This window comes from Carassius auratus, chromosome 18 (genome assembly GCF_003368295.1).
Source record: "Carassius auratus strain Wakin chromosome 18, ASM336829v1, whole genome shotgun sequence".
Lineage (NCBI taxonomy): Eukaryota > Metazoa > Chordata > Actinopteri > Cypriniformes > Cyprinidae > Carassius > Carassius auratus.
Genome location: NC_039260.1, coordinates 12,627,888 through 12,644,521, shown reverse-complemented (window position 1 = coordinate 12,644,521; position 16,634 = coordinate 12,627,888). Strand labels below are relative to the sequence as shown.

The 16,634-nt window shown below is 38.8% G+C and overlaps 1 protein-coding gene across 1 annotated transcript in view; it reads left to right on the top strand.

Annotated features, from left to right (window-relative positions):
* Positions 1-16,634, top strand: part of LOC113118482 (tetraspanin-18) — a 52,568-nt gene that overhangs the window by 16,500 nt on the left and 19,434 nt on the right. Inside the window, exon 2 of the mRNA XM_026287695.1 lies at positions 10,693-10,772. Within this exon, the coding sequence (XP_026143480.1) occupies positions 10,770-10,772 (3 nt within the window). The 5' untranslated portion in view covers positions 10,693-10,769. The remainder of the gene's footprint in view (positions 1-10,692; positions 10,773-16,634) is intronic.

The following is a 16,634-nucleotide window of genomic DNA, read 5'->3' as shown; positions in this document are numbered from 1 at the left end:
GAGACTCTGATTGGTTTATTGCACGTTACGCTCCAAAAAACATTACTCATTAAGAGAATAGGGACAACCTGTTAAGACCATGGGCCCAGGCGCGCCAACCGTTTTTCCGTCATTAAAATAGCAAAAGTGGATTTGGACATGCCCTGAGTGCACCTGCGCCGTGCACTTTACACTTTGCGTTTAGATAGTTAAAATAGGGCCTATAGAGTTTTAGCCGGTAATGGCGAATGGCACGGTTGATTGTGTTCACCGACAATGTTTTCTGGAAGTATTCCTTAGCCCGTGTTGTGCTGCAGTGCCGTCTAAGGGCCCGAAAATCATGGGCATCCAGTATGGTTTTTCGGCCTTGACCCTTACGCACAGAGATTGGTCCAGATTCTCTGAATCTTTGGATGATATTATGCACTGTAGATGATGATAACTTCGAACTCTTTGAAATTTTTCTCTGAGAAACTCCTTTCTGAAGGCGACACATCTTTACTTAGTGATTATTTTGACTTCTGTCTGTTCTAGAGACATGTTACAATTTTTTGATAAAGCTCTAATTGGTTTTCTTTTGGAAATATGTTTCAAATTCATACTGAATGCATTTATGACTGTAAGGAATGTCTGTTTGTGTCAAAATTGTGATTGAAATCGAAATCGCAAAATTGCACAGCTCTAATCCATTGTCACAGCTACGGTGAGATAAATGCACAAAGAAGATGAAGATCAATGCAAATAGTCTTTAATAAATCTACACAAGGGTAACACAAGTAGGGATGTAGTAGACCAGACAAATACTAACTAAACAGATGGGGACTTAAGTTCATTGGAAGACGATAAGAGACAAGACACATCTTAACTAAATGATACAATCAAACATGAGGGAAAACTATTAGGGACAACGGAGCACATGAGGGATGAAAACACAACAAAAACAGTCCAGAGGTGTGACAGATAGCCCCACTCCCGAAAGGCGCGACCTCGCGCTGCAGGAACAACAAAGGGAGGGATGGATGGGGACTTATGATGAGGACGAAGGAGTGGATATGGAATAGTGACAGGAAGGAAAGGGCTGGCAGGAGGGCAGGCAGACAAATACTGGAGGTTTGGGCAGAGGACGGACATCCGGGAGAAGGACGACCAACAGAGTCCTAGGTAGAGACTATAGAGGGAGGAGTCAAGGAGAAGCCAGGAAGGAGCAGGAGAAGCCAGGGTGGTTCAGACAAAAGGAGGAGCCAGGGAGGAGACAGGACGTACTTGGAGAGGCCAGGTGGGACCCATAATGGCGGCCCATGGTGGAGCCAACAGAGGAAGGAGCCACGGTGGAGGAAGGGCTGTTGGCTACAGGGATTCGACAGACAGCATACGGAAGGCCACGGTGTAGCGGGAGTGACAGAGGACCGAGGTGAAGCTGTAGGGAGGGAGCAGCCTGACAGAGCCAGAGGGACAGAGGTATGAGGGAGCTGGTGGGCCACAGCAGAGAGGAGGGAGCTAGGAGCCATGGTGGAGCCGCTGGATTAAGGCGAGGCAAAGTCCGGGACTTAGAGGCTGGAGGCAGAGACAAGGGATCCTCCAGTCATGACACAAATGGATACTGACAGACGTGTGGCAAAACTGAATAGACAGGGACTATGTAATCGAGGAAAATAGAAAAGACACACCTGAACTAAATGACACTATCAAACATAAAGGAAAACTAGGTCACGGAGCACATTAGGGATGAAAACAGAACAAAAACAGTCCAGAGGTGTGACACACATACAGTATATATTTTGAAAGTATTTAAAAGTACATACATTTATATGTTTATATCATTTATATTATGCAGAAGTATATTTAATAAATAAAAATAACATATTTTTCTTATATAAATGCATGTCTTTGTATGTATATATACGTAATAAATAAACACAGTATAGACACAAATATTTTGTAAACAAAAACATTTATTTTGGATGTGAATAATCGATAATAATCATTTTACAGCACTACTAACAATGCTTTCAGACACAACCAGAGCTTTAGCAAACCACACAGAGGTGCAGGGGTTAAACAAAATGTTTCCGTTTACGAGTAGATTCCACTGTTGAGCTTCTGCCTGATGAGGCAAATGATTCTGTTCTAAGGCTTGATATGCTTATATCCCAGCATGACTTCTGCTCTCTTTGCTCCTCCGGTCGTGCCCGTGAAATCGACGCAGTGCAGCATTACCATTCAAGCCTCTAGCTATGTCAAATCTCAGTCTAGATCAATTATAGCATCCAGCTTCTCTTTCGAATCTCTGTCTGACAGATGCTGCAGTTTTATATGCATGTATAAAAATCTCATATTCATACATGTGAAATCCAGGTGTCTTGAGAGGAATATGTGGGTGGAGAGGGGATAGCAGTCTGGTGTTTTTGTCATTTTTGGGATATATTGAGGTGAACGGATAGATACTTATTTCAATTTTGAGATTTGTACGTTTTTTGTTTTTTAAAGAAATAAATACTTTTATTCAGCAAGGATGCATTACATTTTACCAAAATTGACAAGGCTTTCACATTATTAAATAACACATCTAATAAATGCTGTTCTTTTGAAGTTTCAAAGAATACAAAAAAACAAAAACAAAAAAAAAATCCACAAAAATATAGCATAACTTTTCAATATCTGTAATTATAAGAAATGTTATCCGAGAACCAATTGGAATATTAAAATGATTTCTGAAGGATCATGTGATACTAAAGACTGGAGTAATGAAATGTCAGCTTTGCCATCACAGAGATAAATTACATATTATATGTATTAAAATAGAAATTTAATTTGAAATTAATAATGTGATATGTAATACTATTTCTCAGTATTACTCTTTTTTATGTATTTTGATCAATTCAATTCAGCCTTATATATTCAGCCTCAAAAAAATATGTATCTTACTTTAAAAAATATATATAATTTAACATTGAATTAGGCTTGTGTATTTACTGTAATATACTGCATCTATGATTTTTCAAGTAAAAAATATGAATTACCACTACCAGGTAATTTCCAGTTTTCCAGTATCTATAGGTAATACTTAGTCTCAGCTTCAAACGTCACGCCCACGGACCGTTGACTAAACGACTGATGCAAATGGGACAGAAAAGTGGAAACACTTCAGGAGTGTCGAAGGCATCATCGTATTGGTTGAATTATACAGGATTTCCAGGAGACGTGTGTGTTGTGTTATTTAACGTAATGCCTGAAAACAAAAATGCTCTGGCACCAAACCACCTAATGAAGGAAGAAAGCCGTGAAGTTTACAACTGTGATGACGAGTGCTTATCAGGATCAACTAAATGCTGGATTCTTAAAAGTATGTGAAGTATTTAAAGTTCACGGCATAGAATCTTTAAAATATGTGTAGAATTTTACTCACCGGTCTGTTATTATGGCGACATTTCCACGCCCTGAAAGGTGACGCTGAATGAAACGAACTGTGATTGGTGGGGCCTTGGCCAATGGAAGCTGCCATAGATTCCAGACCTTCAGCCATCACTAGGTAATGCTAGAGAAAATATTTTTTCATAAAAAAGTGTGCCAACTTATAATTTACAACGAAAAACCATAAAAGGAGGTTAACAACTATTAACCCTCTGGAGTCCATTAACGCATATATGCGTTTTGAGTCATTTTCTCCGGATAACCCCGAAAAGAACTTAAATTACACTCTCAGTTTTAATCTTACAGATAAGAGCAATACATCAATCGAATCTGTAAAGGGTCTACTTTTTTGGATACAGACATAATAACAAAACACCTTTGTGCACTTATAAAATAAAGATAACAAACAGGTATGCTGTCTGCAGTCTTTGTCTCCGCTGATCGTCATGTACAAACACGTCATTAAAATGAACTGTAACTCCGTGAATACTCAACAAAGAGATATGAGAGAGATATCTATAGAAAGCCTGAAATGTCTACTTTTAAATAGGTGGTGCCGAAAACAAATATTCTGATATAAAGTAATCCATATGAAAACAACGCGATGTCTATTTTTCATATCTCCGCTCATTATATCTAATGTGACCATGCCAACTTATAATTTACAACGAAAAACCATAAAAGGAGGTTAACAACTATTAAATGTAAACTTTACCAGAATTCAGCATTAATATCTACTTTTGTCATGCTGTATATTATAATATCTTTGACAAAGTTAATTTGTAATTTTTAATTTGAACTAAAATATCTGTCGATTTCAAATCAAGTTACAAAGGGAACCTTCAACACATTATTTCATTTGAGATCCTTTTTGGCTATGTCCCACTCTCATTCTGTTGTGGTGAAGTGCCATGCTGTTTTCCCATGGTGAATGGGATTACACAGGCAGCAGAGAATGTTTGGTGTTGACACAGCATGCAGCTTGGTTAGTCCTCCAAATCCCCTGCTGTTCCTGAGACCAAACAGCGAAATCTGCTCATTTTTCAAACCAGTTGCTTTAGGAATATGAACTGGATAGAGGAAAGTCCTTGTATTTGTGTAAAGGACTAAATAGTTCTTCCTCTGGTTTTAATTAAGAAAGACTCGGGGAAACAAGTGCTTCGTGTCCAACAGATTCTGCTTTGAATTTTTACAACAGGTTGTTTCAGCACAACTAAATAAACAATGTACACCCTAAGGATGAAATAAGAGAAAGATTAGCACTGCACTACATCTTACCAAAGACACATACTGTAGCTTTTGACTGTGAACATGTATTGTTTTGACTTATAATGAAAAAAAAATTGAATAAAAGTTCTGTAGACAAGACATCCATGACAGCTATGATGTTTGGCACATCTTTTAACAAGAACCTGATTTTGACAACAGATGTTGGCACATATTTAAGAAACTTGTCTTTCGCAGAGCTGAATAAATTTCTATGACAGTGATTAAACTTTTTGATTGCTTAACAATATCCTGATGAATTTACAAGAAAACAGAAAATTTGGTTGCCAGAAATTCACTATAAAAATGGTGACATGTTTCATATATTACGAGATGGCATATATAACTTTGTTTTATCAAGTTATATAATGTTAATATACCTATTTAAAGGGGGGGTGAAATGCTCGTTTTCACTCAATATCCTGTTAATCTTGAGTACATATAGAGTAGTACTGCATCCTTCATAAATCCAAAAAGTCTTTAGTTTTATTATATTCATAAGAGAAAGATAGTCTGTACCGATTTTTCCCGGAAAAACACGACCGGCTGGAGGCGTGATGTGTGGGCGGAGCTAAAGAATCACGAGCGCGAATAGGCTTTTGCGTTGAGAGCATGTGGAAGCTGTGACATTACCTTGAGGGAAAACCCATCATCCAAAACAAACCATGGCTTACAGTCAGATTTAGCCGTTTATTTATGATCCAGAATCAAATTCCGAGGCTGAAACTGAACGAGAGCAGCAGCAGCAACGACTCGCTCCGAGCGGGGCTTGAACCCGGGTCTCGGGGAGGCGGAAGCACTAACAAGCAGTTTTACTCACTGCCTGCGGTTCCAACACACGATCGTGACCCTTTTTCCTTGGGATTGCATCATCCTTAAGAAATAAACGATACGCAAATCCGTCGTCAAACTGGGCCTTGTGAACAAGCATCTTCGAAATGCAGGGAACAAACAAAAACACTTGCACAACTCTGTTGATGCTCTGTAAAAAATAAACTCCATCCACTGGTCCCTTAATGCTGTTTTTTTTTTTTTGGTAATCTGTGCAGGGTTGTCTTGCCCTGGCAACCAAAAACACACTTCTTTTGTGAATTTTTGCGATGCTCTCGCTCTGATCAGTGAAATGTCTGTGCTGCTCAGCCTCGCTGTATGGGAGCGCGCGCTCTTCCGGCAAAAGTGCCTTAGGACCCATATAAGGAAATTCCGCTCCATCTAACGTCACACAGAGCCATCCTCGAAAAAAACTTTCCGAAACTTGTGACAAACCGGAAGGAGTATTTTGGGAACAAAAATACTCCTTCAAACGTACAACTTAATTTTTGAAACTTTGTCCATGTTTAGCATGGGAATCCAACTCTTTAACAGTGTAAAAAACTCAGTATGCATGAAATAGCATTTCACCCCCCCCTTTAATATACCTAGAATTACCAAATCTGCTTTGTACCAATTACTGATAACCCCCATTATAATCATTGTAAGTGGCCTGTTCTCAAAACTCAACAAACACACTCTCCGAAAAAAAAGGTATTGTGGTTAACTGGGATGGTACCCAATTAAAAGATACTAAATTATTCCATTTAGCCATTAAATGTCTACAGTACAGTTTAGTTACTAATATGCACTTATAAGGTACTAATGTGCCAGAAAATTCCGATATACTACTGGTAATAATAAATAAATAAAACTGTATTATTTAAAATAGAATCATGTGTGCCACATTATTTTAGAGTAAAATTACAAATAATGCAATGTTCAACCATTTACAGTTTTTCACCATATATGGTGGGGTGTCCCACCCACTGTGAGATCTTATTGGTCCAAAATCCTTTTCCTCATAACTACATTATACTTAATATATAACCCAATTGGAAACAATTGAAAAAAGTTTATTATGGTAATTTTACACCATTTTAATCAAAACTACTCTCTCATCAAATATCTTTCATCATAATGAATCAATAGTCAGTCATTAGCTCATCATTGACAAGATCAGATCATTAACCATGTCCGTTGTTTGCATAACCCTTTCTGAGAGAAAACAGTGGTTCATGGACCGCTTGGTTTGCATGTTAACAACCTTTCTTGTGTCTAATTGGAGAAGCTGACTCCCCCACACCTTTAAGCCCTTTTGGTCCATTCCAACAGTTTTAATCGCTCTGCTTCAAAGGCTTGTTTTGATGCCCTGAACCTTGTCTCTCCCCAGAGACTAAGGTCTCTTTGGCCTTGGGGCCTGAAAAGGGAGATGGAGGTTTTAATGAAAGACAAGAACAGACTGCTTAGAGAAAACACTAAGTATCTGTGTACAGAGCTGGTCATTATCACAGCACTGAGTGTTGTGCCAGGAGCTGTACCATATGACTCTTTCAACACTTTGAGACCCTTTTTTTTCTCTCCAGGGATTGCACTTAAAGACCCTGTCAGACACCTGCCACAAGGTCAGAGGACACCTGGACGGCTTCTGTCACATTTCAATCAGATGTATCGAACAAGTGTCTGAAGCATAGGAGTTGATTAAATATGTGCTGATGAGTTGATGTGTTTTATCAATAAAGTTCAGAGAAGATATCAAGTGTCAGGGAGTATTTGGGGCTCAGTCCAGACATCTGTGAATGCCTATCTTTGAAAAAATATTGGAATATGATACACTTGAAGTATTTAGTATTGAAACGTCACATCTGTGATGTGTCATTGTTTATGAAGTAAATCTCTCAAAATAACTGCTGGAGCTAAACCTAAAAAGGCCCCTCTAACCTATAGTCTCAGGCCCAGGCATGGGAAAAATAATCAAAAATAGTTTTTGAACCTTTTGGCGTTCCATAGTCTAATTAGTGCTTTATGTTTATAAAAGTTTTGTCATTCACTCCTAAGTTGTTTTAAAGGTTCTTTATAAGTACAATGGTTGTTTCTGAGGAAAATTTGTTTTATTTTAAATTGAAATAGTATTTCATAATATTACTGTTTTACCATATTAATCCTTTAATAAATTACGCCTTGGTGAACATAAGAAACTTCTTTCAAAAACATTTAAAACCAAACCGACCCCGAACATTTAAATGGTAGTACAAAGTGCCTGTAATATAATATTGATTATATTGTAATTTGTGAAAATAATAGTTATAGAAGTTTTACTTATCTTAATCATTGAACATAATTACAATAAAAAATGTATTTACTCGCCAACTAATGGATCACACTAGCTGACATGAAAATGATCCCTATTTAAATATTTAATGTTTTTTATTTTTTTATTTGGATGAGTTGGACTATCTATTAGAGGAAGGACGAGAGAAAAAGTGGCATATGCTTTGAATGACTAGACAGTTGGCAAGCTTGGCCATCACATCCTTCCAGAGGGACAGACGTCCTGTAGGATGTGTCACTCATCGTGTATGTGAATAACATAGCATGATCATGGACAGAGAGAGGAAGAGGTAGGGCAGTGAAAGTGTACAGTTTAATGACACATAACAACACGCACATCCTTTATTGCTTACCCTTTGTGGTCATCTAATAGCATTGAACTTTAAGTCATCCTGCATTGTTCAAATTTACTGCAGACTGAAAAAAGACCTTTAGAATTGACACAGATAAACATAATGCAGATGCCCTTTTGTTCAAACCCCTTGTTGATTCTAGATGGAGCAAACAATGTTTGCAAGTGTAGAGAACAATTAAAGAGCGCATGGTCCCATCAGACTGTAAGGTCAGAAGAAACAAATCAATTTACCAGGGAATGCCAATCAGTGTACACTGTGGTCGATCTTAAATGCCATTGAATGCCATTGATTTGGGAGTGAAAGAGGTTAGTAAAAGATTTTTTTTTTGCTGTCTTTGTAAATGTAATCTTGCTTCATGATTGTAGGTATTGTATTTAACTGGAAAATAAATTAAATATCCTGGAAATGGACTGTTGTACTCTTTTGCAGCTTTACTTTCTCCTCCTGTGTGTCGCTATAGAAACAATTGTTGTATAAACGAATGATGTTTTGTGCATGTATTTTTGTAGGGAGTGTAGCGTGCTTGGAGACAAGGGAATTCTAGTCTGCCAGGTCATAGCTGAAACACAGAATTTGTCTACAAAACACTTCTCAAGAAATGTTTTCATTGCGATACTTAAGTTGAAACATGAACATCCTGGATTTTATTATACCTCATAGATGCAATGGATAACACACCTCTTTTTATGTTGTGCTTCTCCCTACATTAATCTACCCTTATTTAGGAAAAATCTGGTGCAGTTTTCAAAAAGCTTTTAGTGCTATCATGAATAATTCTTTTGTGGCCACACTGTTAAAAATAAAGCCATAAGAACCATTTGGGGTTCCCCAAAAAACCTTTCATTGTACAGTTCCTAAAGGAACCATTGTTTCTTAGTGTGAAGAATATTTTAAAGAGCACTTTTCCACTTTTGTGCAGTGGAAAGTTCCATGGATGTTAAAAGATCTTCATGGAACCACCGAAGAAAACAAAGACCCTTTATTTTTAAGAGTGTGCCAGGAAGATCACAGTTTTAATTGGCGTGTAGCACATTGCAACTAGGAGACACTAGAGACCCTTTCATACTGCACGTCCGACCCGGCATATTGCCAAAACATTGCCGGGTCACCTTCTGTGTGAAAGCAACCACGTCCCGGGATTGATTCCGGAATTGAACCCGGGTCGGTAACATTGCCGGGTTCAACCCGGGACGAGCACTGTGAGAACAAAAGCCAGATCTTATTCCGTGTCGAAGTGATGACGCGCGACTCTTTTACCGGCTGTTTTGAAGAAAGATCAACGTTCGCGACAAAAAAATATGTGCAAACTGTAATAAAGCAGAGATCAGTTAGTTCCTCACTTTCCGCGCTGACGTCAAGATCGTTTTCTTGCTTCAGTGAAAGTATAACGTGCCTAACGTTTTCGACTCGTACATTACACGTCATGCCCTGATGTCACGTGTCGTTACGGGATCTTCAAGGGTTGTATGTAAAAGCAGCACGTCCTGATTTTACCAAGTCTGATGTGTTCCTAGGTCAACATATTTTGTTGACCCTGGAACAACATTTTACTCCAAAAATATATTCTTAACCATATCCCTACACCTAAACCTAACCTTAACCATGAGTAATCCCTAAAATCAGAGGAAATGATAGATGAATGACACTGATGTACAAGCACCAAACACTGATTTTAAGCATAAACTTCACAAAATCTATAAACTGGTTCTTCAAATCTGATTGGTTAATCACAATGTTGTTCCAGGGTCAACAACGATGTTGTCCCAGGAACATGTCTCACTTGGTAAAATCAGGTTAGGCGTAAAAGCACGCACATATCCCGGGTAATCACTGGCAGTGTGAAAGTGCAAAATCTAGCGACCCGGGAACAATTGCCGGAACACTTTAACCGTGAATTTGCCGGAATGGCAGTGTGAAAGGGGCTCAAGTGGCAAAACAATATGAATAGCAGAAAGTTAAAGCATTTAGGCTTGTTATCTGCACACAGTTGGTGATCCTCTCCAACAGTGAGAATCGGCTACAGGTAATTAGTTGGGAATGCTGTTTCTAATAAATTATTCATGACCTCCGACACTAATCAAGATTAGTAGCACCGAGCATAACAGGCAAAATGCAGTCTGGCGTCATACAATAAAGAGCAATTAACCAAGCAATGTATCTGATAAGTAACGGCAGCCATTAATATTTCACCTTCTTCAGTCGTGGGTTTAGATTGATTAAAGCTAGTTTGATGCTCATTCTGTCCCAGTTCATTTCTTTACTCAAGCTGCAAAGTGAAAAATTCACGCACATGCTGTTTCAGAGTAGTGCACCACAGGGAACGTCATTAATAATGAATCCTCAATCTCGTCGCACTCCAAGATTCATACTTACTACCTGCCCTGTGCCAAGCTTTCCTTTGAGTCTTCAGTGTGGAAGAGTGCTGTTTTTCCTCCATCTTGCATGTTTTATTGTGCTTTTGTGGACATGAATTCGCTTTGCTGTTTGCTTGGTGTGATTAAATACGCGCCATAACCTGTGGTTGTGTTTCTTTTCACAGCTAATAAAAACAGACGGAAAGAGAGAACAGGGGCGCTTCATCTTTTGACCTGAATCCTGAACTACATCAAAGAACTCATGGTAGGTGCTTTTGCATATTAAAATAAACGGAGCATCTGCATGCTCTTAAAGCGATAGTTCAACTGAAATCGGCCCTCTTTTTGTTTTAAGTTTGGGTTTTAAACATGGTTGATGCTACTTTTTCTTTTCTGCAGTTTCTATTTACCCTATTTCAAATAGCCAACTTTGTTTGCAAAGGCAGTTTTCACTTACTCTGCCCACTATTGCTCAGATATTTTTTTATTTAGTACCACAGAGAATAAAGTCACAAGTGTAAAGTCACATTAAAACATACATATCTGAAGTATTTCATAGGCAATTCTGTGCCTATTTCTTTTCACATCAATAGTTACAATGTATGAATTCATGAATTTTGAAAATCTGCATGGTGAAATCTTTCACTCTAATGGAAAGTTCCTGGTCGCATTGATTCTTACTAAAATGAATGGATTGTGCCCTTGAAAGTGTATAACTGCACATTAACACAAAAGGTTACGTTTTGAAGAATCTTTACACTGCTCTTTGCCATTCAGTGTAAAAAAAAAATGCTCAAAAAGAATGTTCTTCTATAACTTGTGTAATAGCTTCAGAGTGTTTTGAAATCACTCCATAGTTCTGTGTGAAGAAAAGGCTCAAATTAAAAATATCTCCAGTTCTCTGCAACACAGATTTCATTCTCCGTTCCAACTCTGTTGTCACATTCGGCTACAACACAATTGTATTTGGTGTCAAGGACGTCAAACCTGGTGCATTTTTTAATGTCAATGTAAATTCAAATAAGATTTCAGAGCTATGGCAGAAGGGGACATTTTCTTTCAATAACAACCCGTTCCTTAAACAAAGGTGACATATGACTTCAGAAGTCTTATATGAAACCACTTTTATGGTGACTTTATGTAACAATTTTTACAGTTTGACAGACATTGTCATATTGTATGGAAAATGTGAAATAATAATTCACAAATTTTCATTTCTTGTATTGTGCATTAAATACATGCTCTCTTTGTGCTTTGTCTTCCTCTTCACAGCTATGATAATCAAAATCAATACATTTTGCATTTTTCCAGTGCAGATTGGATTTGCTCAATTCAGGGCAGTGATTTTGCTAAACATATTAATTGCTTTGTAAAATCACCAATCAATACAACATTAATCCAGTACATGCAAGGAATTTCTGCCTCTTTCACACAGTGCACTTTTCATGCACCATATCTAGCAGATAACTTCATTAAAAAGGAAATGCTGCAATAAAATGAACTGAGTGGAAATGCAGTGAAATCATTATGTTGACAAGTGTTGTTAGGCTGGTGGAGGGCTGTTGGTGCACAAAGCCATTGTGACACTGTCAACAGCAGGGAGGTGATTGTCATATACTGAAGCGGCATCTTTTATTTCTCTGTCATAGCTGGGCTCCGGTCTTTGTGGGGAACTGATTTGCATTAAAACTCAGCGCATTAAAATTCCACACACATACCAGCAAAACACATACGTGGTGCTCAGAGTTAAAGGTCCCGCTGACAGAGATGCATCAACTGCTCCGTTCACCCTCTAAAGCCAACCCTCAAATGCCAAATAAGCAAAATGCCATGTTGATGAAGATTTGTGGTTTGACTTTTATTTTTTGCCCTTAGTGGTTGCTTTGGTAAAGAAAGCATCTGCAAAGATGGTTATGAAAATCACCCGTCCTGTATTTATTGTGGAAGCTGTCATGCCGCAGACAGTTTCTAAAGTTAAACTGATGGTGCTTCATAACAGATGGTATCTCTCCATAATAATCATCTCCACGCCATCCATCTATAACAATGCTGGAGATTGGAGCTCTCAAGTGGCCACTTCAAACAGGGAGTCTGATGCTGTGTAATGGTGTCTGTAATTTCTAAATTTTCACATCAATATTTTCACATTAATCATCCAGTACTCATTCACACTGTACCTTAATGTAGGAGCTCAATACACATTTAATTCTGTTCATTTCAACTTCAATTATTATTCTCTCAGATCCATGTATAGTGAAATGCAAGGGGAGGCTAGCATGTCTCCTTAAGAACAATGTCCAGTCAGTTAATGATAAATCGTAACATGTTTAGAAAATAATTTCACATGCATGATGTGTCATCCACTTTTTTTTTTTTTGTTAAGAGAAACAAATGGAAACATTTGCTAATATAGTTGTTACAAATAATTGAAAAGCATGTGTCATGTTTCCCCCCCATTTAGGAAAGATGAAGCACTTCCTGTGGCAATAACCCATCTGTTCCAGCTGTCATTTGATTTTTATATATATATATATTATATTCATCTTAACCATTTAGTTTGATCAATATGAATAATGATTCACAAATAACAGTCAAGTAAATAAATCTAAAAACATATATATTTGTTAAAATTACATACAATGAAGTGTGGATGTCCCAATGACAATAATAACTAAGAAATGTCCACTCTCAATACCACCACTGAGGTGCCCTTGAGCAACTTTTCCCCGGGCGCTGCAGCAGAAATGGCTGCCCACTGCTCCGAGTATGGGACACCATACTTGGCTGTATGTCATGTCACTTTCTTTCTTCTTCTTTCTAAGTATAGTTATACAAGTAAATTTTGACCCTGTGGGGGATTTTTTTTTTTTGGTCCCCATGAGGAAACAAGCTTATAAATCATACAGAATGAAATTTCATGGGTTCACTTTCATATAATAAACAGAGTAAAGGTTATACATTTTTGGCACTCTGTCAGGGGAGAGGGCTCCGAGCTTGGTAATTCTTCCCGAACCCCGGAAGACACCCCCTCTTTCCGGGGAGAGGGTATTTCCCTGAACTCGGTATTTGCCTGAACACAGAGAGCTCCTCCCCAGGTTAGGACAGAAATAGTTGCAAGTGCAGGGAAGGGGTGGCGGAGGGATGCTGGAAAACTGTCAAGGAACAGAGGTAAGCCTGCTGTGTATATTTACATACACCTCTTACCTTGTCATGGAGAGTCCCCTCAAAATATAGAAGCCAGTGTGTGTGTGTGTGTGTGTGTGTGTTTGTGTGTGCATGCGAGTGTGTGTGCATGATCAAGAGGAAAATTTAATGTGGGGACAGCATCTTACCCCTTCTTACCCCACAATGCTTAGATGTGGATCAGTGGATTCAAAATCAAATAGGACATTTTTACCCTTTTTGTTGTGTAATGGGTATACCATGGGGATTCCGGGATCTTTTCCTATTTAGGACATCTTTCAAGATAAGGCTGTTAGAAAAAAGTAAACAGTCTGTTCTGTGAGCTCTTTGTCACTGGAGAAGCACATGATTTGAGTTAATATGTTTATTGTGGAGCAAATCCTTCAGAAATGTAATGTTGCTTGAAGGAATGCATCTTTTCATAACGCATACCAAGATTAAAATTCCCATGCGTTTTCTAATAACTATATCACTGTCATCTTCTGTCTGCATTTATGTTTATATCTGTCATCACCAAGCATATGCACTAAGGGACTGATTCAACACAGAGCGTCAACAAACTCCATATTTCACGGCAGACCAGAGGTCCTCCTCCAGATGGCATGTTTGACAGGCCTGTGAGTGATCACTCATTAGACAAATGCTAGTCCAAGCTGTGCTCCATCTGCAGAAGGCTGCCGCTTTCCATGTTTGCTCTGACAGGAACTGGTGTTAAGTGGATACACCAGACACCCGTCTAGAAACAAAGGGCTGTCCACCTATACCAACCCCCACCATTTTAGCTTAGACTCTAGAAGTCAAGCCATCAAAAAATATGCTGAAATCCCTCCCTTTTGCTTTGTAGTTCTATTTTTATCTTCTTGGCAAAAATACATTTTCCCTGTTTCCAACATCAGCCAAGATGTAAGATATGAACTTCAGAGCGTAAATGTGGGGGAGTGGACTGTTTGAACTTCACATTCTTGAGTTTGTGTGATGTTTGGAAAGAGGTGAGAAGAAGGGGAGAAGATGTTTGCCCTGTAGGACTTGTGGACTTTTGATTATTTTGCGTTGACATGCCGAACACCGAGTTTGTGGTTCAACTTTCCACATGTGTTTCATCCTTCTAATAACAATTCAGCACTACTGCGAACTTCACTTTTAAGGTCAGGTCAGTTTGACTGCAAACATTTGTAGGAAACCAACTGACATACACTAATTAACTAGGACACATTCACACTGACACTAAAGCCCCTTTCACACTGCACGTTGGACCCGGAAAATTGCCAGGTCGCCTTCTGTGTGAAAGCAAACACGTCCCAGGATTGATTCCGGGATTGAACCCGGGTCGGGGACCTAGTAACATTGCCGGGTTTAGTCCCGGAATGAGCGCTGTGTGATCAAAAGCCAGAACTAATGCCGTAAAGTGATGTCGTAGTGATGACGCACGTTATCGCGCGAGTGTTTTGAAGGCAGATCAGCTTTCGCAACGAAAAAAATATGTGCAAACTGTAACGAAGCAGAGATCAGTTAGTTCCTCACTTTCCCCACTGATGCTGAGATCGTTCGCCAGCTTCAGTGAAAGTTAACGTGCCTAGTGCTTTCGAATCGTACATTACACGTCACATCCCAATGTCACGTGTGTTTACGGGACCTTTACGGGTTGTGTGTGAATGCACGCACATATTCCAGGTAATCACTGGCAGTGTAAATGTGCAAAAGCTAGCGACCCGGGAACAATTGCCGGGACACATTTCCCGTGTATTTTCCGGAATTGCAGTGTGAAAGGGGCTTAAATAGCGTCAAGCTAGGGCTGTTTGTTGCTGGAAGTTTTTTTTTTTGTTGTTGTTGGTTGCTGTATCAGTTGGTGAATCACTGCATTCCCACGTAGCTCATTAGCATACTGTTGAAATTTTATTGCACTGCCATAAATTGAATTTGGGGGCAGCTGTGTAACCTGATGGTTGCAGGTTCGAGTCTCGGTGCTGGCAGGAGTTGTAGGTGGGGGGAGTGAATGAACAGCGCTCCCTTCCACCCTCAATACCCATGGCTGAAGTGCCCTTGAGCAAGGCACTGAACCCCCAATTGATCCCCGCCGGTGGAAAAAATAGCTGCCCACTTCTCCGGGTGTGTGTGCACTTGAATGGGTTAAATGCAGAGCACCAATTCTGAGTATTGTTTACCATATTGGCAAATGTCATGACTTTCACTTTTTCACTTTTGCTGTTGTTCATGTCTTTGCAAACAGTCTGTGAAATTTTTTAGTTCTCTATTCATGTGCTCTTAATCAATGATGTATCTTTAGCAGGCTGATGAGGACAGAGATCCATTGTCATTGTGGAAAATATTTTCTTTCATTTTATTTGTGGTTTTGAGGTTCAGAGTTCATGGGAACATTCCCTAAAATGGCACTTCATTCACTTTTGGACATTCATTGTCCAGCTTATATTAGATTCAATGTGGGATGCTTTGTGCAATTGCTTTTTCAAGACCAAAATTATTACATTATCCTCGTGTAAGAACTCAAAATAGTTTTATTAGTATGTCACTTGGCGGATTTAATAATTTAAAGAAATGCTAAGAAAGTGTTGCCTAAATAACCAGTTACAAGTGACTTCAGGTTTAATTTAATAAAAAGGGAAAGTCCAGTGCCATGGGAAATCCCTACTGTACTAATGAACTATTGTTGATGTGATCACACTCACTGCGAGACAAGAAATCCACACTGTTGAAAGACAAGAAAGAGGTTGTGAAGACAAAAGAGAAAGACTTCAACCGATCAATGTCTTATCGATCTTGCTGAGCTAGTGATCTTCTCCATCTGGGATTGATAACTTCACCAGAGCAGCAGATATAAGTGTATGGATTGCAGAATTTAAACTGTGTTTTCTTTAATCTGACAACAAAGAATGTTTCTGAGTTGCGATGTCTGTGAAGTTATTAGGTTTTGTATTGACCCCATTCA